Source organism: Suncus etruscus, chromosome 13 (genome assembly GCF_024139225.1).
Source record: "Suncus etruscus isolate mSunEtr1 chromosome 13, mSunEtr1.pri.cur, whole genome shotgun sequence".
Classification (NCBI taxonomy): domain Eukaryota; kingdom Metazoa; phylum Chordata; class Mammalia; order Eulipotyphla; family Soricidae; genus Suncus; species Suncus etruscus.
The window spans coordinates 76,205,326-76,232,643 of record NC_064860.1 but is presented as its reverse complement, the minus strand read 5'-3'; the positions used below and the strand labels follow the sequence as shown (position 1 = coordinate 76,232,643).

The 27,318-nt window shown below is 34.7% G+C and overlaps 1 protein-coding gene and 1 non-coding gene across 2 annotated transcripts in view; both read left to right on the top strand.

Annotated features, from left to right (window-relative positions):
* Window positions 1–3,245: 3,245 nt before the first annotated feature.
* Window positions 3,246–3,347, top strand: LOC126026916 (U6 spliceosomal RNA). The gene has a single exon (XR_007502103.1). It is a non-coding gene; the product is annotated as a U6 spliceosomal RNA (small nuclear RNA).
* A 4,522-nt stretch (window positions 3,348–7,869) lies between these two features.
* PROS1 (protein S) overlaps window positions 7,870–27,318 on the top strand; it is a 77,486-nt gene continuing 58,037 nt past the window's right edge. The window contains exon 1 of the mRNA XM_049785722.1: window positions 7,870–8,076. Coding sequence (XP_049641679.1) covers window positions 8,001–8,076 — 76 coding nt within the window. The 5' untranslated portion in view covers window positions 7,870–8,000. The remainder of the gene's footprint in view (window positions 8,077–27,318) is intronic.

Sequence of the window (27,318 nt, the reverse complement as noted above, 5' to 3'; positions counted from 1 at the left end):
GCATATATATGCCTTATTTCTGCAACCAATAAAGGAAATTATTGAAGCCATTATGCTAGGTAAAAAATAAGCAAAGAAAGAAAAATATTTATGGAACAAAAATAAATCTTATATGAAAAGAAATCAGATTTTCAATTACCAGAAACATCTTGTGGAGGAAGTGACAGTTGAAAGAAGGTGACCAAAATATACAAATACCAATTATAAGATAAATAAGTACTACAAACATAACACACAACGTGATGTCTATACTTCATGCTGCTGTATAATATATAGTAAAGTTATTAAGAGAGTGTAGCCAACACTTCTCATCACAAGTAGCAAACCATTTATTCTTTTTTATATATAATGAGTTGATGATGAACTAAACATATTGTGATAATCAATTCACAATATAAGTAAACTGAAAGACACATGCTGTGTGCCCTAAACTTACACAATGATGTAATCTATTATTTCTCAATAATACAAGGAAAAAGTTATATAATAACTTTAAATATTCCCCAACCATTTTGTTACATTATCTCATTTTTTAATATCTTAAGATCTTCCAAGATTAACTTCTTGCCTAGAACATTTTGAACTTTTCTGAAATTCAGTTTCTTCAATAATTTCTTCTTGGTTCAACAGCTTACATATATTCTATTTTTAGCATCATTTGTTAGAAACTCAGCCTCAATATTTTTCAAGTTGACATGTTTTGGGAATATTTTTGATAAGCTAAATCTGCTTTAATTCTATTTGGTAAATTTAAAACACATGTTTTTTAGAATTATCAGCATTTAGTATGTTACAGAGTGATATAATCTCATATAAAAATCTTTAAAATAAAAACTACATTTCTCTAACTTCTCATAAGTAGTTATAAGTAATATAAACATAATTACAAGGAATAAATGGTTATGACCAGATCATGAATTTCTAGGTAAATATTCAAGCCATTGTTTTTTATTCTCTCAAATACTTTGCAAGTTGAAACTTAAGTTTTGCTAAATTAAACTGATTTTTAAACTTAATTAAAATATTAATATTAAAATTAAATTTGATTATTACTGTATTATTTAAGATATTAAGTCTAATAAAAATGTTTTGTAGCATATTGGACAATTTAATGATGAAGAATATATTTTGATTCTTATATTTAATTTTTTTACACATTCAGAAAATTAAGCAATTTTCCCTTTTGTTGAAAAGACTTTCTTCATTCCACTTCTTACTTTTTGCTCTATTAGATTCACTTTGATTATACCTAGGATCTGTCTCTGGACCATATGGGACGCCAGGGGATTGAACCATGGTCCGTCCAAGACTAGAATCAACAAGGGAGATGACTTACCACTTGGTGTCACCACTCTGGCCCTGTCTCTGGGCTTTTAACTCTATTCCATTGATCTGATCCTTTGTCCTTATTCTAGTGCCACACTGTTTTGACTATTGTAGTTTTATAGTAAAGTTTGAATTTGGGGAATGAGAACCAGCCTATCCTTTTTTCTCTAAGAATTGCATTGGCCAGTTGAAGGGGGGTTCTTACTCCATATAAATTTCAAGAGGTTTGATCAATGTCTTTTCTAAGTGTCATGGGTATTTTTAGAAAGACATTACTGAATGTAATACCTTGACAATATGTTCCAATTTTATGAAGAGAGGATATGTTTTTTATTTTTTGTGTCCTCTTATCTCTTTTAGTAGTGATTTTACAGTTTTCTTTGTATATGTTTTTAAACTCTTCCTGTTAAACTGATTTTTAGGTACCTGATTTTCTGAGGCATGACTCTAAATTATACATATCAAAGTTTTTCTTTCTTTCTGGTCATTATTTGAGGCATGTTGATTTTGTATCCTGTCACTTCATTGTAAATTCTATTGTTCCTAAGTTCCTTTTTTTATTTTGTAATCTTTAGGATTTTCTAAGTTTAGCTTCATATTATCTACAAATAGTAAGAGTTTGACTTACTTTCTGATTCAGAAAGTACTTAATAGCCTAATTGTTCTGTCAAGGACTTTGAAGAGTATATTGAATAGTAGTAATGAAAATGAGTCACCTTGCCTTATACTTGATCTTAGATGGGAGGTTTCATTTGCTTTCACATTGAGCATGAAGTTTGCTGTGATTTTGAGGTAAATGGCTTTAACTACATTAAGGAAAGTTCCTTCAATTCCATTTTTCTTAGTGTGTGTGTGTGTGTGTGTGTGTATGTAGTTTTATTTTGTTTTGTTGTTTTTTGGTTTGGGGGCCACACCCGTTATTGCTCAAAGGTTACTCCTGGCTCTGAGCTCAGAAATCACACCTGAGAGCCTCAGGGTACCATATGGGATGCTGGGGATCAAACCCAGCTCAGTCACAGGTCGGCTACATGCAAGGCAAATGCCCTACTGATGTGCTATCACTCTGACACCCACTATTTAGTGTTTTCTTATCATGAATGGTCATTGGATTTTGCCAAACGTTTTCTCCACATCTATTAATATGATCATATGCATTTTTGTATTTTCCTTATATTGATATGGAATATTTCATTGATTTGCAAATATTAAACCATAACTGCTACATCCTCAGGGTGAATCCTACTTGTGATGGTGTATGATCTTTTTGTATTTTTTGGCCATACTAGGTAGTGCTTCTGGCTCTATTCTCAGAGATTACCCCTGGCAGGATCTGGGGGACCAGATGGAATGCCAAGAATGGAACCCTGGTTGGCCACATACAAGGCAAACACCATCCCATTATACTATTGCTCCATCCTGCTGTATGATCATTTTGATATATTGTTGGTTTTATTTTGCTAACATTTTATTGAGTATCCTCTCATCTATGCATATTATAGGTCAATAGATAATTTTTTATATTCTCTGTGTGCTATCAGAGTAATGTTTGCCTCTTTGGAAGGATTCTTGTTTCTGTCTCTCAAACTACTATTCTTAGAATTTTGATTTCCAAGCTTCGTCATAAATATTAAAAGATTTAAAACACATTTAAATAGAACATCTAGAAAAAATGTTTAGTTACCCATTTAACCAAAGTGGCAAAGATTTCAAAAGCAATTTAAAAACTATACATTATTGCAAATAAAATCAAAATCTTAAAATAAATGGACATTAACCTGGACAATGAAGTCTCTTAAAACATATGCAGTCTTTGTTTTCTATGAAAATTACTGAGAAAAGTATAATGTTATTAAAAGCTGATCTTTTAATAAATCTTAGGACAATTTTTGTCAGTTTTTACATACAAAAAATGAGAAATAGTGCTTACTCTGGCAGTACACATACTAAAATTAAAATGATGCAAAGATTAGCATGGATCTGAATAAGGATGACATGAAATTTCTGAAGTGCTTCATATTTTTTCTGCTTTTCTCCAAGATGGTCCAAAAATGGTGATATATGTGGTTGAGAATGGTATCAAAGCAGTGGTCATTAAATTTGACCAATGCACAGCCTCTTTATTTAAGATTTTTTCATATGAAACTTTTTTTCTTATACATTAACATCTTGTTCTATAACTTTCCTTCCTTATATTCTGTATACAGGCACAGTTTCACTTTAAAACAATTAATTCATTTTTAAAAATAAATCACTACACATTCCCTCACAAAACTGTATATTAATGAACTTTAGATTTAGAGTTGTTTTTCTTATATTTATTAGTTCTAATAGAATTCTTAAAAAGTTTTATCTTGGGGCCAGAGAGATGGCATGGAGGTAAGGTGTTTGCCTTGCATGAAGAAGGACGGTGGTTCAAATCCCGACATTCCATATGGTACCCCGTGCCTGCCAGGAGCGATTTCTAAGTGTAGAGCCAGGAGTGACTCCTGAGCGCTGCCGGGTGTGACCCCCCCAAAAAAAATGAAGTTTAATCTTTAAACTTTAATTTATAAATCCAGTGTTAAAAGCATTTGCAAAAAAACATTGTTGGTACATAAGCGTTTGTCAGATCATAAAAATTGCAAATACATTCTTATAATTTTTTAAATGTGTTTTTTTTTTTTTTTGTTTTGTTTTTGTTTTTTGGGCCACACCCGTTTGATGCTCAGGGGTTACTCTCTTGGCTAAGCACTCAGAAATTGCCCCTGGCTTGGGGGGGACCATATGGGACGCCTGGGGATTAAGCCAAGGATCGAACCTTGGCTAGCGCTTGCAAGGCAGACACCTTACCTCTAGCGCCACCTCGCCGGCCCCTAAATGTGTTTTCTTTTAGTATAATTTTAAGAAGTCATGAACACATTTTACCATAAATTTTATTCCAATTTCAAAGGTAACTCCAAATTTAGTAATATTTTAGCAAAGTGGATTGGCTATTGAATGAGTTATCATTTTCTTGGCCAAATCAACACAGTGAGTACAACATAGGTATATATGATATCCGGTATTATAATTTAAAAATATCTGTGTTTTCAGGGGCATCTTCTACCCTGAAAGTATGTCATGTGGAACCAACTTAGACTCCAGGGAATTGGGCATCGACCATCCAGCCTTGACTCCTGGATCCCAGACATAGAAACGACAGAGTTCTCCACAACAGCTCCAGGAACCAAATCCCCTCAGGGCATCCACAATGCTGCTCTGACACCAACATACACCAGTATGACCATGGGAACAACTTGACCTAAGAGCAAGTTAATCCTTCCTCGTCAGCCCACGATAAGACAAAGTCAGAAGACATGTCATCCTTTGATCTGTGCAAAAACCAAGATCGCTATCTACAGATGACTGGTTACTACAACCAGGAATGGGTAGTACTCATCTCCTTTAGGCCTCCGATAATGCAAGGGACAGCAGGCAGGAACAGCAGAAATGACGTCTGCGCTAAGCTCAAAGTATCCACGATTATTCGCTTACAGAATATTCACAATAAAAAAATCACATTAGTAAAAAAAACCGCAAAAAATTGCATTTAACATTTGCATGTCCTGAACGGAACAGCTCGGGGTATGAGAATGTTTAATGCAATTTTTTTTCTTACAAATGGGATTTTTATTGCAATTATTTGGTAAGCAAATAATCGCAAAAACTGCGATTTTTGAAGGCTTGCCGCGGGCCACAAAATGTTGTATGGAAGGCTGCAAAAGGCCTGTGGGCCACAAGTTTGAGACCCCCGTTTTAGACAATATCAATAGCAAATGATTCAGTAACAAAAGAACCAATAGTTATAGCAAAAGAAGCACTACTGGTGGGAATGTCAACTAGTCCAACTGTTTTGGAAAACAATATGGAAATTTCTTCAAATACTATAAATTGTGCTCCTTCATGTACCAACAATACTGCTGCTAGGAATATAACTTAGAGACCCACCCCCAAATGAAGAAAAGCTTTCAGTACCCTATGTTCATTGCAGTATTATTCACAATAGCTAGAATTTGGAAACAACCCAAGTACCTGAGAACAGGTGAGTGGGAAAAGAAACTGCAGCACTTCTACACAGTAAAATTACTACACAGCTATTAGGAAAGATGAAGTCATGAAATTTGCTTATACATGGATGGATATTGACAGTATTAATCTGAGCGATATAAGTCAGAAGAAGAAAGATAAACATAGAATGATCACTCTTTTTGTTTGTTTGTTTGTTTTGGGATTTTGGAGCCACACCTGGTAGTGCTCAGGGATTACTCCTGGCTCTGTGCTCAAAAATTAATTACTCTTGACAGTCTGTGGGCACCAAATGGGATGTGGGATGCCTGGGATCAAACTCAGATTTACCTCAAGGGCAAGACAAATATCCTACCTGCTGGGCTATCACTAAGGCCCCCATAGCACTCATTTGCAGAATATAAAAAAATGATAATAATATCCAAAGACAACAGAGGAAGGGTTGAGGACCAGCTTTCCACATATAGTGAGGGAGTGCAGTTAGGACAGAGAACAGGCCACTATGACAATGAGAGTAGGAAAATATCACTCTGGACAAGAACTGGGTGCTGAAAGAGATAAAGTGATATGCATTATACCTCTTCAGTAACAATATTGCAAACCACAGTTTTGTAATAAAAGGAAAAAGGGAAGAGAGAGAGAGAGAGATGAAGAAATTTCTGCCATAAAGGCAGGCAGGGGAGCAGGGAAAGTTGGAGAGAAATGGGACATTGGTGGTTGGAAATGTGTATTGGTGAAAAGATAGGACATTGTATAACTTTGTATGGCTAAAACTCAATCATGAACAACTTTGTAACTGCATATATAACAGAAATTCAATTAAAGTATCATGTTATTAAAAAGAAATAATTAGAAAAAAACCAATAAAACTAAATCCAGGAGTTGGAGCAGTGGCACAAGTGGTAGGGCATTTGCCTTGCATGCGCTAACCTACCATGAACCATGGTTCAATTCCCAAGCATCCCAAACAGTCCCCCAAGACAGGACCAATTTCTGAGCACATAGCCAGGAGTAACCCCTGAGCATCACAAAGTGTGCCCCCTTAAAACACAAACAAAAAAAATAAAACAAATCCAAATTCAAATGGAGTTTTTCAAATTTAATCTTACTATATTCTATAGTGGAGCCAATTATGTACAGGTCTCAAAATCTTGTTTGTTGCTGTACCAAGTAGCATGAATGAGTACCACAAATGATGGGAGTATTCAAGGAGCTAAAATTTTTTTAATATATTAAAGAGATATTCATCTTAACTATAACCAATACTTGGCCTATGGTCTCCTGAGTCCTGCTAGCAATGATCCCCAAGCAAAGAGCTTGAAATAAGCTCTGAACACCACAAGATGTGGCCCCAAACCAAGCCAAACCAACAAAATCATCCAAATTTTAAGGACAAAGTATACGATTGACCATGCCAGGGACTTACCCTTAGGCATTCAAGTCCATCAACTTTTTTCATACTGAAACCATTTTTTTTTTTTTTTTTTTGCTCCTAACCCTATAGCTCTTAGTGTAACTGCACTAAGTGAAAGGAAAGGGAGAGTTCAGAGGACTTACCTAGGTGTCTTAAAATTTGCCCCTACAGGGTTAGCTGAGTATTAACAAGCAGCATCCATGGGCTGACTGTTTCCATTCTTTGCAGTGATTGACTGAGCCATGCTCCTATCATAGAAAACTGAGAGGGTTAAATCGTGTGGTTCATCAAGCTCCCACGATTCTCACCTCTTCCAGATCTGTCACTAAATCTGCAGTCTGAGGATTCACCATGGCAAAAGGCCAATTATTTGACAAGCAAATGTTCCTGGAAGGAAAGCGAGTTTACTAAGTAAACAACCTAAGAAGATGGCAGATTTATTGCACCCTACCCTTAATCCATACCTTTCAGGCTGAGATTTGGGTCAAATAAGGACACATAGTAAAGGGAGTAGTGAGAATGGTGATGAACCCAGTCTAAAGTCTGTGCCATGGCCATCAGCAGGTTACATGATGATGATCTGTGGAAAGAGCTTTGATACCATCATCTCCGAAATCACAGCCTTTCCACATCTCTCCCTCTCTTGGGAGGTCCTAGTGGTCGCGTGCCACCTATGAAATTCTTGATTCAACATCACCCACCCAAACAAAAATCTTTGCTGTTAAGTAGGGGAAAAGCAAAGAGAGGCTCAGAGAAGCAAGAGTAGTTTCCCGAGCAGAGTGTGTCATAGCCCTTAATGACAGCTCAGCGTCACCCTGACTTGAATCAGCAAAGTTCTCCACGCCCCTCTGCCTGCATGGGCGTCCCCTGCCCACCGGCCAACTTTTGTTGTGGTTGTGCCCTACAGTGAGAGAGAGCCGGGCCGCTGCTATGAGGGCATAGCCTGGGGAGGACGCTTCGCCCTGTTTACTAGGCCCTGCCTCCCTCTCCACCAACCAAGCTTCCTGGAAATGTTCTCATTATCACTTCCCCAGCAGGGCTGGGGGCTGGGAGTGGGCAGGCAGTCCCCTCCGCCCCCTGCTCGGGCTGGACCCGCGGGCTCCGTTGCGCAGCAGTCCTGGCTGAGCCACTGCCCGGGCTGCCCAGACACTGCAAGCGCCCTTGCGCTCCGGCTTTCCAAGTCCCAGGGGTGCGCAGCGCCTTGGATCTCAACGTCATGGGGGTCCCGGGTGGACGCTGCGGGGCGCTGCTGGCATGCCTGGCCCTAGTGATCCTCCTCTCCGAGGCCAATTGTGAGTAATCGGGCATCTCCTTCTCCTTTTGCAGCCTGGCACAGAAAAGCTGGCACGCTAGAGGGTTGGGGTTTGGCTCTCCTGGGACCTCAGCTTTCTGCCAAGTTGCCCTGATGGGTTTCCAGAGGGCATCAAGGTCTGCCCCAAACTGGGAATCGAGTGTGGCTTCTGAGAAGCTGGGCATTTGGGGGAAGTTACCTGGGAAAATGATACCTACGGTTTGCACCAGCAGACACAAGCAGGAGCTCGTTGCAGTACGGAGAGAAAAGGCTCATTGCGCTATCTTTCCCTTTGCAAAGTGCATGTCCCCTGGCATCACCCCCATCTGTGACCTCCCTTCCTCCCTCCCTTTTGCAATTTCTTGGACTTTGTCCTTGCCTTGCTTATCTCAACGCTGACAAAGAAATGGTTGTAGGACGACTGAGGTTTTTTGCAGAGTCCTAGGCAGATATCATTTTTTCCTCTAACCTTGCCATATCTAAGAATTGTTAAATATTGTATTGCTCAAATCAGCTCATACTGAGGTTTTGGACACCGAGTGAGGTCGGGCTGTGAAGTTTTTGTACTTTATTTTTGGATTGCTATCTAGTTACATTCTCTTGCTTGAATTCAAGGTAGGGTACCCAGTATTCTCTGAAAAAGATATACGAAATATTCAAATATTTAGTACACTTAGTAGTCTGTGTCTGTTTTTTTAAAGTTGAGCATAAAAATACTTATGCTACATATTGTCAGGAAGTGGCAGGGGAGAGAAAACTCTGAATAATAGGACACTTTTGGGCTGCCTGAAGCTCCAGTGAGGACTTTCAACGGATAGGAATTTGGGGAGAATTAAATAGGAATTTACAGATAAAAATAAACGAGATGGTTTAACACTAATTTAAAGCCAAAGCATTATTTCTTTATACCAGAGAGCTACAAGAGCAGAACTTCAACATATTTATTAGGTCTATATGTATCTATAATCTGAGCACTACTAACTCATTATCTATGGAGCTTATTTGTACCATAACGTTTTGCCTGATAAGCTCTATTCTGGTGAAGTAAAAGTGAGTAAAAGTAAAAAGTACCCGAGTTCTTCCTAGGAACTTTATATTTATAGTTGTTGTTACATTTGTATTGAATCTAGTTGTTTGTCTATCATATACCTTATAGAGACATACACGTGTTCTATATAGACATAATTGAATAAATTCATTCTTTAAATAGACAAACTAGTTGGCCTTGTACTGAACTTGAACAGTTAATATAGTTGAATTGGACCATATTTTGTTAACTGATGGGAGACTGAGCTCAATATGAATTTTTTTACTTACTGAGACTTTAAATTTGAGACAGAAATAGAGTATTTGATTAATTGAATGTTTAATAGAAATATAGTTACTCTTTTGACAAAAAAATGCTTATCAATGAGAGTGTGTTCATTCTACGTCATCATTTTTAAATAAATTGTTCAGAGATAGTTGATTTTTCAGAATTTTTTCCATTATTTACACACTGTATCTATCCAGGTGGTAGAGATTTAAAATATGTCTATATATTTTATATTGTTTTTACTAAGGATTTATAGTAAAAAGAGAAAGAAAAAAAGAAATGTTACTCTTTGATAAATAGACTTTCAATTCTGAGTTAGTATATGCCTTTTTAGATAGAGAATATTATCTTTTATTCCCTTTTTTATTATATTTGCTTCTTTTCAATCTTTATTTCTCTCTGTCTTTTCTTACATTTGTTTTCTACCAATGCCTCAAATGCTGCACTGATGGTAAAATTTTCACCAAGGTTAGGTCAAAGTTGAACTTGAGGCTAGTAGATTAAGAGGTCATCTCCTTTTGTTTGCAAAGCAACAACAATACATAACTACATCAGCAAAATCATACATCATACTCTCTGGCCACTGATTTTAATATTTTCAAAGCTTTTCAAAACAGATCTTTTATTGTCAAAATCAAAAATCTTTTTATAGCCAAATAATTTATATGAATATTTAAATTTTCAAAATATAATGATAAAAATGCTTTGGGAAGCCTGATAAAACATATAAAAATTTAGCTTCTACACTGTGAGGAATGCTGGATAGTTAAAAAAGGAAGGATAGTAAAAAAAAATAAAGGAAGGGAGAGAGGGAGGGAGAGAGGAAAGAAAGAAGAAAAGAAAAAAAGAAAGTAAGAAAGAAAGAAAGAAAGAAGGAAGGAAGGAAAGAAGAAAGGAAGAAAGAAAAAGAAAGGATGAAGGGAAGGAAGAAATGAAGAAAGAGAAGGAAAAGAAAGAAGGATGAAGACAAGGGAGGAAAGAAGGAAGGGAGGAAGGGAAAACGTTGATTTATAGTAAGGCCTCTGAATGATCTTATTCAGGGACTTAATTAATAGTAGTAACTCATGTGTAGGAGTAAGGAAGAAAAAAAGAAAGGAAGGGCCGGGCGGTGGCGCTGGAGGTAAGGTGCCTGCCTTACCTGCGCTAGCCTAGGAGACGGACCGCGGTTCGATCCCCCGGCGTCCCATATGGTCCCCCAAGCCAGGAGCGACTTCTGAGCGCATAGCCAGGAGTAACCCCTGAGCGTTACCGGGTGTGGCCCAAAAACCAAAAAAAAAAAAAAAAAAAAAAAAAAAAAAAAAAAGAAAGGAAGGAAAGAAGGAAGAACGGAGGAAAAAGGAAGAGAGAAAAGAAGGAAGTTAATTTATAGTAAGGCCTCTGAATGATTGATTATTCTGGGACTTGAATAATAGTAGTAACTCATGTGTTTTCTTTTTGAGAGCTGACACAGATGACTCATTGGTTTTTTGTTTTCTGCTCATGATTCAAATTCCTAGGAAAGGGAACCTCATCACTTTGGCTCAACTTGTCCTTGGAGTCTTGTGATTGAAATTCAGTAGAATTAGTACTTACAAAGAAAAAAATGCTAGGAAAGAAGTAAAAATAAAAGAAATAAAAATGTTCACATTATTGCCTATAAAACTTTCACTCACACACCCATTTTCCTATAATTTGAGATGATTTTAAATATTCAAATATTTATGATATAATGCAGGTGATTCATATACATTAGCTAGAGTCTCCTTAATAGGTTCAGTGAGGCATAAAAGAGAGAGCACTTTATATTTTTGTGTTGCCAGGGATTGTTATGATTTTTGTAGATCTGTCACAGCCATACCTCAATACCCTATATATTATGTTGATATGATTCACTGTTTTGTGACAACACAATATATATGCCAAATGATGTTTTGAAGACAAGTGAGATTATACTATATTTTAGGTGTACCTCTCTTGGTCTCAAATTTGAGTTGGTATTTATTACTTCCCCTCCTCCTTTTAAATTATTAATATTTTATTTATTATTATTACCTCCTATTTACTACTCTCCTTTCCTCCTTCTCTAGCTCTAAGGTAATTCAGTACTATCACCAATACTCTAATTTAGGAAGATTCTGAGTCTAGCTGTTCCTTGATGTGGGTGGTTATATTTTACAATTTCTTGTTCTATGAAGGAGCAATGCTCCTTGTAACCCTAAGTAATATTTTGCTTTCATTGTTGACATTCCAGTAAAATCATCTATATTTTTAAACAGGAGTAAAGAAATTGAGATTACTGTATAAAATTTCAGTTTCTAATTCAGTAAAAATTATATTAGGTTTGTAGTGACCATATTCTTTCTCATTCAGTTTCTAAGTGAATAGAGTTCAGTTATGGACATGTCAAGTTAAGAAAACTTGAGAGGTTGAAGAGATATAACAGAAGGTAGGGCATTTATCTTGTATGTAGCCAACTCAGGTTCTATCCCCAGCATCCTATATGGTCCCCTTAGCACCACAAAGAGAGTAATTCCTGAGTGCAGAGCCTGGAGTAAACCATGAGAATTTCTGGGTATGACTAAAAAAACTAATCTCCTCAATTTAGAGAATATAACTGCCATTAAAATGTACTTCAAATTGTATGCCTGAAATTTGTTTCATTAATTTATTATCTGGAGGCAAGAAATTTTAAGGACTTTGTAGGCCTGAAATAAGGTGTCAGCAGGAATGGCTCCTTCTGGGGCCTTAAGGAAGAAACTACAGTCTTATGGTTTCTGATTACTGCTGACCTATCTTGATTTGTACGTAGTATTTTTCCTATAATTTTATATCATATTCCCTTATAAGTAGTTCTATTTTTCAAGTTTGCTCTTTTAAGAAGGATGTATGATCTTACTTTATCTTTATTACCTGAAAAAACGTATTTCCAAATAGCATCATATTTATACTTACTGCAGAGTTTGGATTATTTTATTTTTATCTGGACATAGGTCAACCTGTTTTAGTCAATAAACATAAAATCACAACAAGTACCTTTATTTATAATTTCTGTATTTTGGCTTTGTTGAAAGAAACATCATGTATTGCTAGCATAAAGACAGCTAGCTCCATGGGTAAAGCATTTGCTTTAACTCAAGTATTAATGATTGCTGGAAGGGTAAATGAACCATGTTAGCTCTCTTTTTTCAAAAATAGTGTTGTGCCCCTAAAGACAATTCTAAACCTTTAATGATTGATCAGCCTATTGTTCTATCAGACTAATTTCTTCCATACATTGGAATGTCAATGAAAAATTATCTTTGTAATTGAGTCTATATGTAGCCTCCATCCTTGTCATTAAAAGTACTTCTCTCTGTCTTTTTCTCTTTTTTTTTTAAACTGGAAAAATGTTAGATATAGTTGTATAAAGTGGTCACTGTAGGCTATAGGTATAGTTTTGACCCTTGTTAACTCAACAGTGTAGAGGCTTCAGTATGCAGAGAAGGCAATGCAGGGGCCATCATGTATAGACATACATGAAGAACTGGCACACTGGGTACACATCCTGACACTGAATAATTCAGTCAAATCTTTAGATGGTAGCTTTAGAATGGGTAGCTTTTCATTTTGCCATATTACAAGCATTCTCCAAAGTTTTTAACTATATTCTCTTCTTTTACTTATCTAGCTCATATTCGTAGGTTTTGAGTTAGTGACCCTTACATTAAATTACATTGAGCAAAATTACACCCACAATCATTGAGTAATCCTGTCCCCTCCTATTGATAAGGACTTATATCTGAGACTACTTTATGGGGATTTAGTTAGTCATATATATTTTTTAGCAATTCTGACCCAAGTACGTGCTTTGTTTCTGGACTAAGATCAAGTTTCTCAAGTCTCTAAAAACAGTTGATCTATTGTCTTTAAGTTTCTTATAGTTTCATCTTCAGTTGACTGGTCATAAAACTCTCCACCTGAGCTCACATAGGGAATCTGGGGGAAAAGAACAGAGAATGAGCAAACTACGTAATCCCTTCAATTGTGCCTTTTGTCACATTCCTTTTATATAATATTTTAATATATCAAAGCTGATCTCCTGTCTAGCTAAAATTCTGGCTAAATGGAAAAATACCATGTATGTACAGAGATCTGTTGTAAATACATGCTAATCTGCAGACAACAATGAAGGCTCAAAAGGTGTTAGGAATAGTTTTTAAATGAATAACAATGGCTAACTGAAGGATATGTGACTTGCACCCAAACAACAGGAACTTTTTTTAAGGTACTTCTTCCTCTGAGAATTCCTAGTCTCTACAGATTACCTGTTCACTTAAGGACAAATTGAGCACACTGATATATACCACCTGAAAGAAGAACAATATTTCATTCTGATTTCTACCTACATTTTGTATCATATGATAATAAACTCAGAACTAAACAGGTAAAAAATAAATAAAATATGCTTAAAAGCAAGAAGTTGACCAACTACAATAATTTCATGTTAGCAATGTACTTTATGCTGCACAACAATTTTTGTCTTGTTTGTGTAGGGAGATTCCAAAATGATTCAACTGTTGTTGGAAATATTGTAATACTCTAAGAAAGAAATTATGGTTTAGAATCTGAGTCTAATTATTTATTAAACCCAGGTAACTAAAGCAAAATTTCAAGCGTCAGTTAATTCTCATAAGTCTCAGTTTTAACCAACATCTCTTCGATCTTTGATGTGCTGTCTAATCTTTACTAATATTTTTGGAATCTCTTTCCTTAGAGAACTTGCTCAGTGAATTTTTTCCATGAAGTGAATAAAGAGAAAATATTATTGTATATAGGACGCTTTTTCAAGGTTCCCTCCTGTTCTTAATTTATAAGATTCTTGATCCACTAAACTGATTCAAAATACTAATTAAAGTGCTTCTTTTTCCCCTTATTGTTACTAACCTCCAGCCTCTTATTTCCATTAACTAAGGAATTTTTTGCTGATTATGTCTTAGTCATTCGGGAGAACTCTTGTTTGTTAATTTCCTTATCATTGATCTCACCTAATATTTATGTCTAGACTGCTATCTAAATTCAGTCATCCTACATTACTTACATTCCATCAAAGATCCGGGCATTCATTTTTATTGCAACAACTTTGAGCAGCACATCCAGTAAAGGAAGATTAGCTAGTAAAATGCTTTTGAAAAAGTCCAATGATTTTCTTAGTAATGATAAAATAGGTTTTATTTGTTGTTGTTGGTGGTGGTGAGGTAGTGAGTGAGATGAAGGAGGAAATAAAAGGACAGAAACCACACTTAAAATGCATGGTAGTGTTTCTTTTGGTTTTTGTGAATGCGTCTTTTTTTTTTTTTACACTATGTCAAGGAAGGTTTTGCTTTCCAATGTTTTTAGTATTTGCTTTTTAATGTTTTCTGTATGTGTCAGGGTTTTGCTTATGGTGACTTACCAAACCAACTAGTTTACTTTTTGGACTAAAACTGGAGATCTTACCTAGCACATGGGATAAAATCATCATTAAATCATTTAGTTTGAAAGAACATTACATATGTCCCCTTTTGGTGTTATATTTCTATTATGACAACTCGCTTAAATTTACTAACTTAAAAAGCATCATTTATGATGCCATAATTTCAGAGTCAGGATTTAGGCACACATTCAGCTACCTGCTCTGTGTTTCCCAAGACTCTAAAATTCAGAGTTTTTTTTTTTTTTTTTGGAGATTTCACTGAAATCTTGTTGACCTCTCTTTATCAGAATTTAGTTTCTGACTACTGTAAGGTTGACTACCCAAAACTCCAACTATTACTACTACATGGCCCTTCAGAAAGATTAGCAGGAAGGGTTCTCGTGATACTTTTTGTCTCTTCTGTTTCTAAAATCTGAACCTGGTATACTGGATTTACCCAGAGACGTCCAGAGCTTAACTTCTGGGCTACCTTTCACTGATTTCCCCTTAAAAACGGTCATTCACTGTGGTTTTTTTTTTTCTTCAGTTTGGAATAATTATCTTTCTTTTCCCAGCCATTTCAGGTGATTTATATAATGGATCCTCAAACTTTAGGACACTTTCTATTTTGTTTTGTTTTCTTTTGGGGCCAACATCCAGTGATGCTCAGGGGTTACTCCTAGCTATGCACTCAGAAATTGCTCCTGACTTGGGGAACCATATAGGACGCCGGAGTCAAGGTCCATCCTGGGTCAGTTGTGTGCAAGATAAACGCCCTACTGCTGAGCCACTGCTCCAGCACCAAACTTTAGAACTTTCTAAAATTTTGTTTCTTCCTTTCTCTTTGCCATAATGGAGTGTTATGTGATAATGCTTTCTAGTAGTTTTGTTTATTTGTTTTACTTATTCATTGGTTTTTGTGACACACACACACAGTGGTGCTTAGGCTTACTCCTAGCTCTAAGTTTAGTGATCAATCCTGATGGATCTTTGGTGGACCATCTGGGGTGCTGAGATCAAACCCAGGCAAGGCAGAACCACAGTTCTATGGATACAGCTCATTTATTTGTTGATTATAAGTTTCTCTTTTATAAGATACAAAAATATGTATTTGTTTTTTCTTTTTTCTCTTTTTTGTTTGTTTTTGGACACACTCAAAGATGCTCAGGGATCGCTCCTTGCAGGGTGTGGGGGTCCTTTGTAGGATGCTGGAGGTTGAGCCCCTTGGCCACATGCAAAGCAAACATTCTACTTGCTGTACGATCGATCTCTCAAGTCTCAAGAGGTCATTTCTTAATTATAAGTTTTATGTGTCTTTATAAATAACCTATATCTTGTTATACCACCTGGTATAACTAGACACTCATAGTTTCTAGTGTCTCTCAGAGAGATATCAATGGAAAATGTATCCGTACATGTCTTGATATGACAGTAACAAAACTCATTTATTTATAGGACAAAAAGCCTAATCCACTGGAGTACATGAAATTTTTTATTAGCTTTTAATTTGTTACAAACATTTTTTCTTCTCAAGTTTAAATTAATCTCTTTTTCAAAAATTGCATAATTATTCCTATTTAATTCTCAGTGATACAGTTTTAAGTGTGAGGTTCTAGTGATCCAAGTAACATTTGTAATAGAAGTAAGGCATATTTAATTATGCCTACTATTACAACAGATGGGGACTTAATATTACTACACTAATGGAAGGTAATCTAGCAAAATGAAGCTTTTGTAATAGCTAGTACTGAAATTATACATATTGTGAGAACTCATTGTTTTGCATTTCTTTGAGTGTTGGTTTGAACTTTAAAATGTAAAGTTATGTCAACATGAAAAATACATAAAGCAACAACAAAAGAGTGAAATAAGTGAATAATATTTAATAATGATATCTTTGAAAAGTAGTGTTCATGCCTATTATTTCTAGTTTTTTTTCATTTTACACAAATAAATTGTTATTAGTGCTAGTGTCCAAAAATCCTCTTTGTTTGATATGTTTACTGATACCACATGTTATAAATATAGAAATAAAATCTTTCTCATTTGAAGAGAAGATAAAAAGTTTAACTTATCTGACACACTAATAAGTGTTTCTAAAGATGACTAAAATAATAGCAAACAATATTTTAATAGTTCTAAGCATTAAAATTTTTCTTAGTCTTTGTCTACGTATAGACATTTTAAAGATACAATTAAGAACATGGCTTTCAAATCTTCATAAAAATAAAATAGTAAGCTCCTATAGATGAAAATTGATCTGATCTTTCTGAATATTATATTTAGCACCTCTCAATAAAATGCAAGTGGTATATTTTGCATTTGTATAAGGTAACATGAAGTATTTACTCAACTTTATTTAAACAACTTTAGGAAAATGATATCTTATCCTGCTTCTATATTTTTGCTTTGTTTTGTTTTATTTTGTTCTGTTTTGGGAACATACTGAGATTACTCCTGACTCTGCTCTCAAAAAATACTCCTACCAGACTGGGGGTTGTATGGTCCCCAAGGATCTATAGTGGGTAGGCTGACGGCAAGGCAAACACCCTACCTGCTGTATCTACCCACTGTGCCATTGCTCTGTCCCCCAATCCTGTTTCTATTTGAAAGGTATTACCCTCTCGTTTTTTTCTGCTTAGTTTCCCATTAAGTATTTTGAAATAATTTACTCCAGACATCACTGTACTTTTTCTCTTCTTCTGCTGGTATTTATGTTTGAGAATGTTTATAATGATTATGTTATATTGATTATGTTTTTAAATAAGCTATATATAATTTTCTTTCATTTTATATAATAATAATTTAATTAACTTTTTGTCTCCTTTGATAATATCAAATCAGCCTACAACTTCCCATATTATGTGTAACTTAGTCAAATAATACATGATTAACTTAATATAATTTTAATATACAGATTTGTGCTTAAAAATATATGTCCACTAGTCAGAAAGCAACGTAACACTTTGCTTTGTATTCTTTTTTTTTTTTTTCCTTTGGTTTTTGTGTTACACCCGGCAGCGCTCAGGGGTTACTCCTGGTTCTATGCTCAGAAATTGCTCCTGGCAGGCTCAGGGGACCACATAAGATACTGGGATTCAAACCACCGTCCTTAGTCTAAGGGAAACACCCTACTGCTGTGCTATCTTTCCAGCCTTATAAAATATATGGCTATTATGGGCTTTCTGAGCACAGAGCCAGGAGTAATTTGTGAGCACTGCCATGTGTTGTCCAAAAACAAAACAAACAACCCCCCCACACACAAATTGCCTATTGCAAATACAGGTATTAAATTATTTCTGCTAACTAAAATGTTTTTCTGGAAGTTGTTAGTAATTGTATTATGTGAGTGAATGGCTAATGAAATAATCTCTGTGTTTTTCCCTTTTCCTTGCTACCTTTATATTTTTAGATTTTTTTCAACTGAATCTTCTATGACAGAAGTCTTTATTGATAACTATAAGATTTCACACAGAATAAATAGTTACTATATTTTATAGGATATTTGTGTGTGTGTGTGTGTGTGTGTGTGTGTGTGTGTGTGTGTGTGTGGCAAGATATTGAAACTTAGAAAGATGTGAGGGGAGGGAAAGAGAGAACTGTGTTCTGGAGAGAATACAGAATTCTCCAGAGTCTAAATAGGTGAGAACAGTAAAATAGAGATAACCAAACAAGATATGTGTTCAGGAAAGAATATGTGTTTGAAGACAAAACCATAAACATACTTTAATTAAAATTTGTATTACACAGCTCTAAGTTTTCAGTCATTAGCTTACCTGCAGCTTTATTCCCTTAGATTTTGATTAAAGAAAACATGCTATTTCAAGAGTTAAGGTATCTGAAACATAGCTATATTTCAAAGCATTATCTAGCTGTTCTCTATCTTTGTACACTGAAAACCACATTTCCTGACCTAAGGCAGTAACAAAGGTTCAAACACTTGGTCAAGCCATATTCTAGTCAAACTCTCAAATGCATTCATTTAGAGGCGATTTTTCATTCCTGGGATGCTAGATAACGAGGACTGGAGAAAAATGAGGCAGAAAGTTGAACTTATAACACAGAGGTTTTGAAACGAGGAATACCAAATCACATCTGTAAAGAACTATTAGCAATGGGAATGGAAGATTTCAGAAGGGAAGCTGTCCTAAAGCTTAGGTTTCTAGTCTCATTCACCAAGGCTGTGTATTCCTGTCCGCCTTGAACAGAATAAATTGCAAGCTTGGACAACCAAGTGCATATAGAGACTTGAGAATTGGAGCTTCTTTGGAAGATTACTGTAGAATGTTCCTATGAGCAGAAGCAGTGCTAACTCATTGTCTTTATTTTAGATCATGAAATGAAGCCCCAATATCAATCAATTATTTTTGAACATAACAGAATTAAATTTCCATTTCCACAATAAAGTTTTATGGCCACAGAAAATATTGAAGGGAGCATGTAATGGCTCTAAAGATAATTCTGAAAGAAAGCTTTCAGTCAGTGGTTAAGCCTAATTGTAGAATCTTCTAGAATTGTATTTCAAAGAAAGGATAAAAAAAATCAAGAAGACCCAATAAACTTTTAATCATGAAATACTTAAAACTAAATAATATAAAATAATGTAGAAGAGTTTTAACAAGGATCTTTCTTGTAAATCTTGATCCAAAGAAGTGAAACAAAGTATTGGCTATTGTGTGTTGGAATGAAACACTTTTGGAAACAAACTGGGTTCTGTTTTCAATTCTGAAAACTTTGTAAATGTAACCCTACTTTCTTGAATCTTAATTTCTTCATACATAAACAGTACTTCTAAGTATGTATTTGTCTCTGTAGTGCCTTTAGATCTGTGATGTCATCATGTTGTTTTCGTTTTTCCTTTTTTGGGGGGATAGTCACAGCTGGCAGCACTCAGGGGTTAGTTACTCCAGACTCTACCTACGCTCAGAAATCGCTCCTGGCAGGCTCAGGGTACCATATGAGATGCCGGGATTCGAACCACCATCCTTCTGCATGCAAGGCAAATGCCCTACCTCCATGTTATCTCTCCAGCCCTATGATGTTTTCTTCATCTCCAATCCTATTTTATGGAGAAATTTTTGTCATTCATTACTTAATAAATTTGATATGTATCTTTGTATTTTGATTTTGAAATATTGTGAAATGATTAGAATAGGCATGGTTATATTTACCATCTCATAAACATAATAAAAGAAAAAATAAAAATACGCTTGTTCTGAAAACTCTGAGGATTTACAATGCTATTAAGTATAGCCATCATGTTATATATCACACCCCTATACTTATTTATACCATAACTGGTGATTTATAGTTTTGCATCTTCTTTTTCCAACTCTTCTTTCCAGTTTCACCCTTGCCTCTGAAAACAACAAATCTTAGCCTTTTATTGGATTTATTCCTCCTTTCTACACCTCTCTTTTTAATATTTCTGAGGATGAGATCAGATAGTATGTCTTTCTCTGAAAGACTTACATCATTTAATACAATACCTCCAAGTTTCACCCATGTCGTCAGAAAAAGTGGAATTTCCATAATTATATCTTTTTGATGAAAATATGACATTCCTTTGAAATCATTAGATGGATTAACTTTATTTTACAAAGGACAATAGTTTACTTAGGATTAATCCACTGCTATATAATACCTTTGGTATGTATGATACTTGACCCATGTGCTCAGAGGAAAGAACACTAGAATAAATATGATTTTTCTTCATTATTATTACTTTTAATCATTTTGTTTTTGAATCAAGCTCAATGGTATTGAGGGCTTACTCCTAGATGTATGCTTAAAGGTTACTCTAAAAGTGCTCTGGTGATTACTTTTGTTCTGGGGATAAATATAAGATAAGATGGGGCCAGAGTAGTGGTGCCTTGTACATGCTAAACTAAAACGGGACTATGGTTCTATCTCCCGGCATCCCATATGGTCCTCCAAACCAGAAGTGATTTCTGAATGCAGAGCCAGGAGTAACCTGAGTGTCATCGGATGTGACCCCAAAACAAAACAAAACAAACAAAAAATAAGATAGCAAGTGCCCTACCTTCTCAACTATCTCTGGGCCCAAAATGTGATTATTTTGGAATTCTTATTCCATAAACACCATTTCTAGTTCTATGACTTTGGACCAACCATGAACTCTCTCTAAAACTTTTTTATTAGAATGGAAGTCATGATTTATTTCTATTGTCTATTTTCTATTTTTAATTAATCTTTTGTTTATTTTGTAAGGACTACATGAAATAATTTATACCTTAAAAGTTGTCAAGTACCAAACTAATTGAAAAATTAGATTAAAATTAATACTTAAGAATTTTAGGTTAACTAAAATAAAATTTAATATTCAAATTTATTTAGACTACATTTTATTGCTGGCTTTATTATTTCCTCGGTCAAATTTATAGCAATTTACTTTGCAGGTCATTGTTGGAGATAATAAAACTTATCCATGTCTTCTGAAAAGTAGAACATAGTAATGAATAGGTAAGCTAGAGGCCTGAGCATTATGAAAATTATATTTTTCAAGTTGTGAATCTTATTATAAAGAAGATAGGTTGTCTATCTTTCTTTTGTGTGTGTGTGTGTGTGTGTGTGTGTGTGTATGTGTGTGTGTGTGTGTTTTTGAGCCACATCCAACTATGCTTAGGGGTTACTCCTGGCTTTGCACTCAGGATTCAATCCTGGCTGTGCTCAGGGGAATATATGGAATGACAGTGATTGAACTGATTGGCCACCAGCAAGGCAAGTGGCTTACCCACTGTGCTGTTTCTCAGGTCCCATACAGTATTACTTTAACAATGTTTATATGATTTATTAGTAATAATTTATCTTTTATTTATGTTACTTATATTATTTTCTATTTAACTTGCATACTGTTGTCTCAACACTACACCCTTAAACCCTTAACCATCTACACCAGTCTGTACACCAATGTTGCCTCATAAAATTTTAGGGGGCTAAGGTGCTAGCTTAAAGGTCAGGAGCAAAATATGTTGTATATGGGAACTTCAGGATTGATCCCAGCAGACATGGTACCCAGGCACTCCTAGGAGATACCCCCAAATATTTCATTTATCCAGTCATCTGTCAGTGGCCTGTTGAGTTGTTTCCAGATTTTTTCTATTATAAATAGCACAGGAATGAACAATGGGTATACATATGTATTTTCAAATTAGTGTTTTTCTTTTCATTAGAAGTTATCTCAAAGTAGAATTGTTGGATCATATGTAGTTTTTCTAGTATTTAAGAAAATAAAACTACTATTTTCCATGTTGGCTGAATCACTTTACAATTCCACCAACATTGTATAAGGATTTTGTTTTCGTTCATGTTCCCATTAGCACTGATTTATGGTATTTTTAATATGGACTGTTCTAATAGGTGGGAGGTGACATATCTTTATTATAACTTTCATTGGACTAATAGTATGTGATGACATTTTTTTCATGGTTTTTTCAAATCATCTGTATGCCTTTTTTGGAGAATAGTTTGTTTAGTTCTTATTTTTTTGATTGAGTTACTTGCCTATTTTGATTGTTCCATTTACTAAGTGCTTTACCTATCTGTTCACCTTTGTGCTCTCAATTCTATTTCATTGTTTGGCTCATAAACTTGCTTGTTATATTATTTTGTAATTTAAAATTAGGGAACAAAGTCCTCCCACCTCCATTTTTTCTGAGTATTGATATAGCTATTGGAGAGGTTAGTAGTTTTGTGTAAACTTCAGTAGTACTTATTTTATATACTTGAAAAATGCTACTGGGATATTAACAGAAATTGTACTAACCCATTTAGCCCATTTTTAGGATGGCTATTTTATTTTATTGTTTTTTTTTTTTTTGTGGGGGAGTCCACATGATGATTAACAGTACTTAAATTCTAATCTGCACCACTAATCACTCCTGGTAAAGTTTGGAGGAACATATAGGATGCCAGGAATTAAATGTCACCCATGTGAAAAGCAAATTTATTAACTGTTATACTATCATTCAGGAAGGCCCATATGGTTATTTTTATTAGCATTAAATAGATTTCAATTTTCCTGTATTCATTTCTTTTAATCGTGACTTATAGACTTAAGTTTTATACACCCTTTATTTATAAGGTCGATTCCACAACATTTTAAACATTGGGATGCCATTTTAAATGTGATATTTTTAAACTCTTTTATTCTTCTAGCTTATTCTTCACATAAATAAATCCAACATATTTTTGTATATTAATGTTAGGCTGCTACTTTGCATAATGGCTTACTCTTTCCAAGAGTTTTATTTGTAACATTTTAAAGTGTTTATTTCCATATATAATATATCTAAAAAGTCATTTTTGTTGAGTGCCTTCTATTCCTATTTGGTTGAGAAGTTATAATAAATGTAGATGTTGAGTCTTTCCAAATACTTCTCTCTCTCTCTCTCTCTCTCTCTCTCTCTCTCTCTTTCTCCTGTTTCTCTCTCTCCTGTCTCTCTCTCTATTTCTCTCTCATGTGTGCGTATCTCTGTGTGTACAATCAAATAAACTGATGTGCATGTGCATATTTTTGTCATCCTTGTATTCGTGAAATAAACATACTTGTTTCTGATATATAATCTTTCTTTGGAGGATACAGGTGAGAAAAACTCAGAGTCTCAAAGCAAAGCAATTCATCAACCACTGAGTTATATCCCTGACCCAAATTATCATAAATATTTTGTTGAATTTATTAGCTAGTTTTTTATTTTTGCATTCATATTTACTAGGGATATTGAACCATAACTTCCTCTTCCATTAGGTTTTGGTATTAAGGTAATATTGGCCTCACATAAATCACTTGGGATAACTCCTGCTTTTTCAGTTTTAAGTAGACTATATAATAAATTCTTTTTGATTGTTGGTAGATTTCACAAGCAAAACCCATCTGCATCTTGTTTGATATAGTGGGTAGACTTTGATTACTGTTTCAATGTTCTAGCTTGAAATTGGCCTATAATTATATTGCTGTTTTCTCTTTATTTAATCTACGAGGTTTTCAGTTATCCAAATTTGTTTATTTTTTTCTAACTTCTACAATTGATTTCCATAAAATTGTTCATAGTAGTTTTGTGACTTATTTTGTATTTATTTGGTACCTACAATTTTCCCTTTTTTATCTCCAATCCTATGTATTAGAGGTATCTCTTTTCCTTTCATAATGATGCTGGTTAAGATTTTGTTAGGGTTTTAATTTTATCTTTTGAGGATCCATTTTTTGGTTTTATTTATCTTTTGAATACTTTTATTTTGTTTATATTTCTAGTCTAACTTTTTATTTCCTTCTGCTGAATTTATATTTGATTTATTATTTATTCTAGTCTTTTGGAAAGTATAATTACATTCCTCAAGTGAGACTTTTCTTCTCTTATTATTTTCAGTGGTGCTTTCTACTCTTGGGACCAGAAACAAATCCAAGTGATACTTGGCGGTGCAGTACTGATGGCTCCATGCCAACATGTAGTAATGAGATTCTGCTTAGACCTAGTGGTGTTGGGAGTCACCAGAGTTATCCCATTGGTGTTTAGGGACTCACAGGGTTATACTCATTTGTTTTTGGCAGGCTTTGTGATACTAAGGATTGACTTCAAGCTTTACAATACTCATCCCTTTCAAGTGTCTCCCCAGCAAAGATTTTTCTTGTTTTTTTACACAATAAGTCATATCGCTATGAACTTTCCTGTTGGTATTGCTATTTCTATGTTACATACGCTTTGGTAGCTTGTTAATTTGTTTCCTGGATTTTTTTTTCTAGTTGTTCAATAATTTTTTTAGTGGTATGTTGTTTAGTTTTGTAATGTTTGGTTTTGTCCCCAGCTTTGTTTTATTGTTGATTTCTAGTATTACACTATTGTGATATTAATAGTTATTCATTATGATTTATAGTTTCATGACTGTTTTGGTATATTTTTGGTTTCAACATGTGTTTTATCTTTGAAATTGTTTCATGTACACTAGAATGGAATGCATGTTTATATTTTGGGAGTGGATAACATGCACTTGTTTTGCAATGCCTAATTAGTCTTGCTCTTCATTTAAGCTGTTGTTTCATTATTAATTTTATATCTGGTTGATCTTTTGCTTCAATATAATGTATTGGTCAGATATTTTACTACAAACATATTGCTGTTGAAGTCTCTCATTACTCTCTATTTCTGCTAGTTCTTGCTTTATAAATTACATATTCATGAACATATGTTACTAAGAGTCAAAATATCTATATATACCTATATATCCTTTCATTACTCATTTTATAATGTCTATTGCATTTTCTCACTACATTTTGTTAGTTGAAATCTATTTTATCTAATATAAGTATGGATATACCTACATTTTCTTGTCTACCATTTTCATTTGTCTTTTGTTTTTATTTTTTATTTATTTATTTAATTATTTATTTATTTTTGTTTTGGGGGGCCAAACCCGTTGACGCTCAAGGGTTACTCCTTGCTATGCGCTCAGAAATCACTCCTGGCCTAGGACCTATATGGGACGCCCGATGATCGAACCGCAGTCCATCCTAGGCTAGGTTGGGCAAGGCAGACACCTTAGATCTAGCCCCACTGCTCTGGTCCCTGTCTTTTGTTTTTAAAACTTTTAACACAATCCTAGTTTAGTCATAGTGTTCAAGTTGTTGTCCTGTAAAAAGCTTTAGTATGTGTTTTTTATTTTAGAATTTTGAGTCTAACGTAGTGATGCTCAGGGCTTATATCTGGCCCTGAATTCAGTAATTACTATTAGAGTTGCTCAGGATTAATATGGGGTGCTGAAGATCTAACTTAGTTGATCCTTTACAAGAGAAGTACCCTACCAACTGTATTATCACTCCTACCTGCTCACTCTATGACTTTTGAATGCTGAGTTTAGGTCATGACATTTAGAGGAATTATACATGTAAGTGGATTTTTTGTTGTTTTTATATATTTCTGGAACTTATTGTAGTTTATTTTTATTCACTTGTTACTCTCATTCCCTTCCCTTATATTTGATTATCTTCCTTTTGTGTAGTGATTAGATTCCATTTGCCTCTTCTTTGTTTCTTCTTCTCTCTGTTTTGAGATTAATAGTATATATAGAATATAGTTTCTAAGTTTAAATTACCCCTATTTTATTGTGGGGGGTGGGTTATACCCAACAGTGCTCATGGGTTATGCCTGGCTCTGCACTCAGAACTTCTGGCAGGCTTGGGGAACCATATGGGATGCAGGGGATCAAACCAATGTTGACCATGTGCAAGGCAAACCCACTGTGCTGTTGCTCTAGCACCTAGATCCCATTTTTAATTGAAAGTTAATAAATTATTTCATGAACATTTATATTAATCTCTTCCTTTCCCACACAGTATGTTTTTTTTTTTTTTTACTATTTTGCTACTTCCAAATAAGATTTTACTTCCAGTGCTGCAGGGATTATACAACTGGTTAGGCAGGTACTTTGCTGCCAGCATCCTATCAAGGTTCAATCTCCTATGAATTCTGAGCCTTCCCAGGAGTGACCTGTGAGTAAAGACCAGCTAGGGATAATCCATAAGCAAGATAGGTGTGCACAAAAAAATAAAACAGTTTTTTCTTCCATTTTATAGAGTCTCCTTTATTATTTCTTTCAGAGTATATTTATTGACAATGAATTTCTTAGTTACTGACACTAGAGCTTTTTGTCATTCCTTCAAAGGTAAATAAAATGTAGATGGGTAGAGTATTCCTGGTGGTTATAGGAGATCTTTTTCATGTAATATTTGAATATATCCTACCATTTACTTATGATCTGTGGAGTTTATGTGGAAAAATTTATCAAGAGTTTTCTGAGAGTTATGTGTTCTTTTAGTATTATTTATCTCTGACTCATGGAATTTTAATTACAATGTCTATTTGTATGCTTCTGTTTGGGCTATATTGTTTATAACTCTTTAAACTTCCTGCATTTGGCAATCTATTGCTATTAGGTCGGGAAATTATTTTTGCTATTATGTCTTCAGAGAAGAACTCTGACCCCCTTTTCTTCTCTTTTAAGAATCTCTGTGATGCAAATGTTATTTCTCTTGATGCAAACTGGAAGGACTTTCCTATGTGAGGGCCACAAAGTGCTTTCTGCCTGTAAGTGTATGCATAGCTTTCTTGGTTGCAGTAAGATGTAAACTTACATTTGTTTTTAATTCTACAAAATTTTATGTGTCTCTTAGGCCCCTGGTACTGAAAGTCACTAAGATGCCACTCTGACTGTTAGTTTTTCTCTAAAGTTTCTTGAGTCCTATTTTGTTGTTTTAAGTATAGAATTGTAGGGTTTGGATTTTTTTGTGTACTGTGCAACCTACTACCTGTGTATTCTTGAAGGCAAAATGCTGCTGCTTAGATATATCTCATTTTTGTAGCTTTCCTGTGCTGAGGTTGTCTTCTTGTGAAGGTGTTTCTATCTCTTATCTATCTGAGAATATTTATTATGTTCTTTTGCTGTGATATTAATTAGCTTTGATTGCCTTTATGTAGATTAACCCAAGTTCTGGTGCACATTCTTCT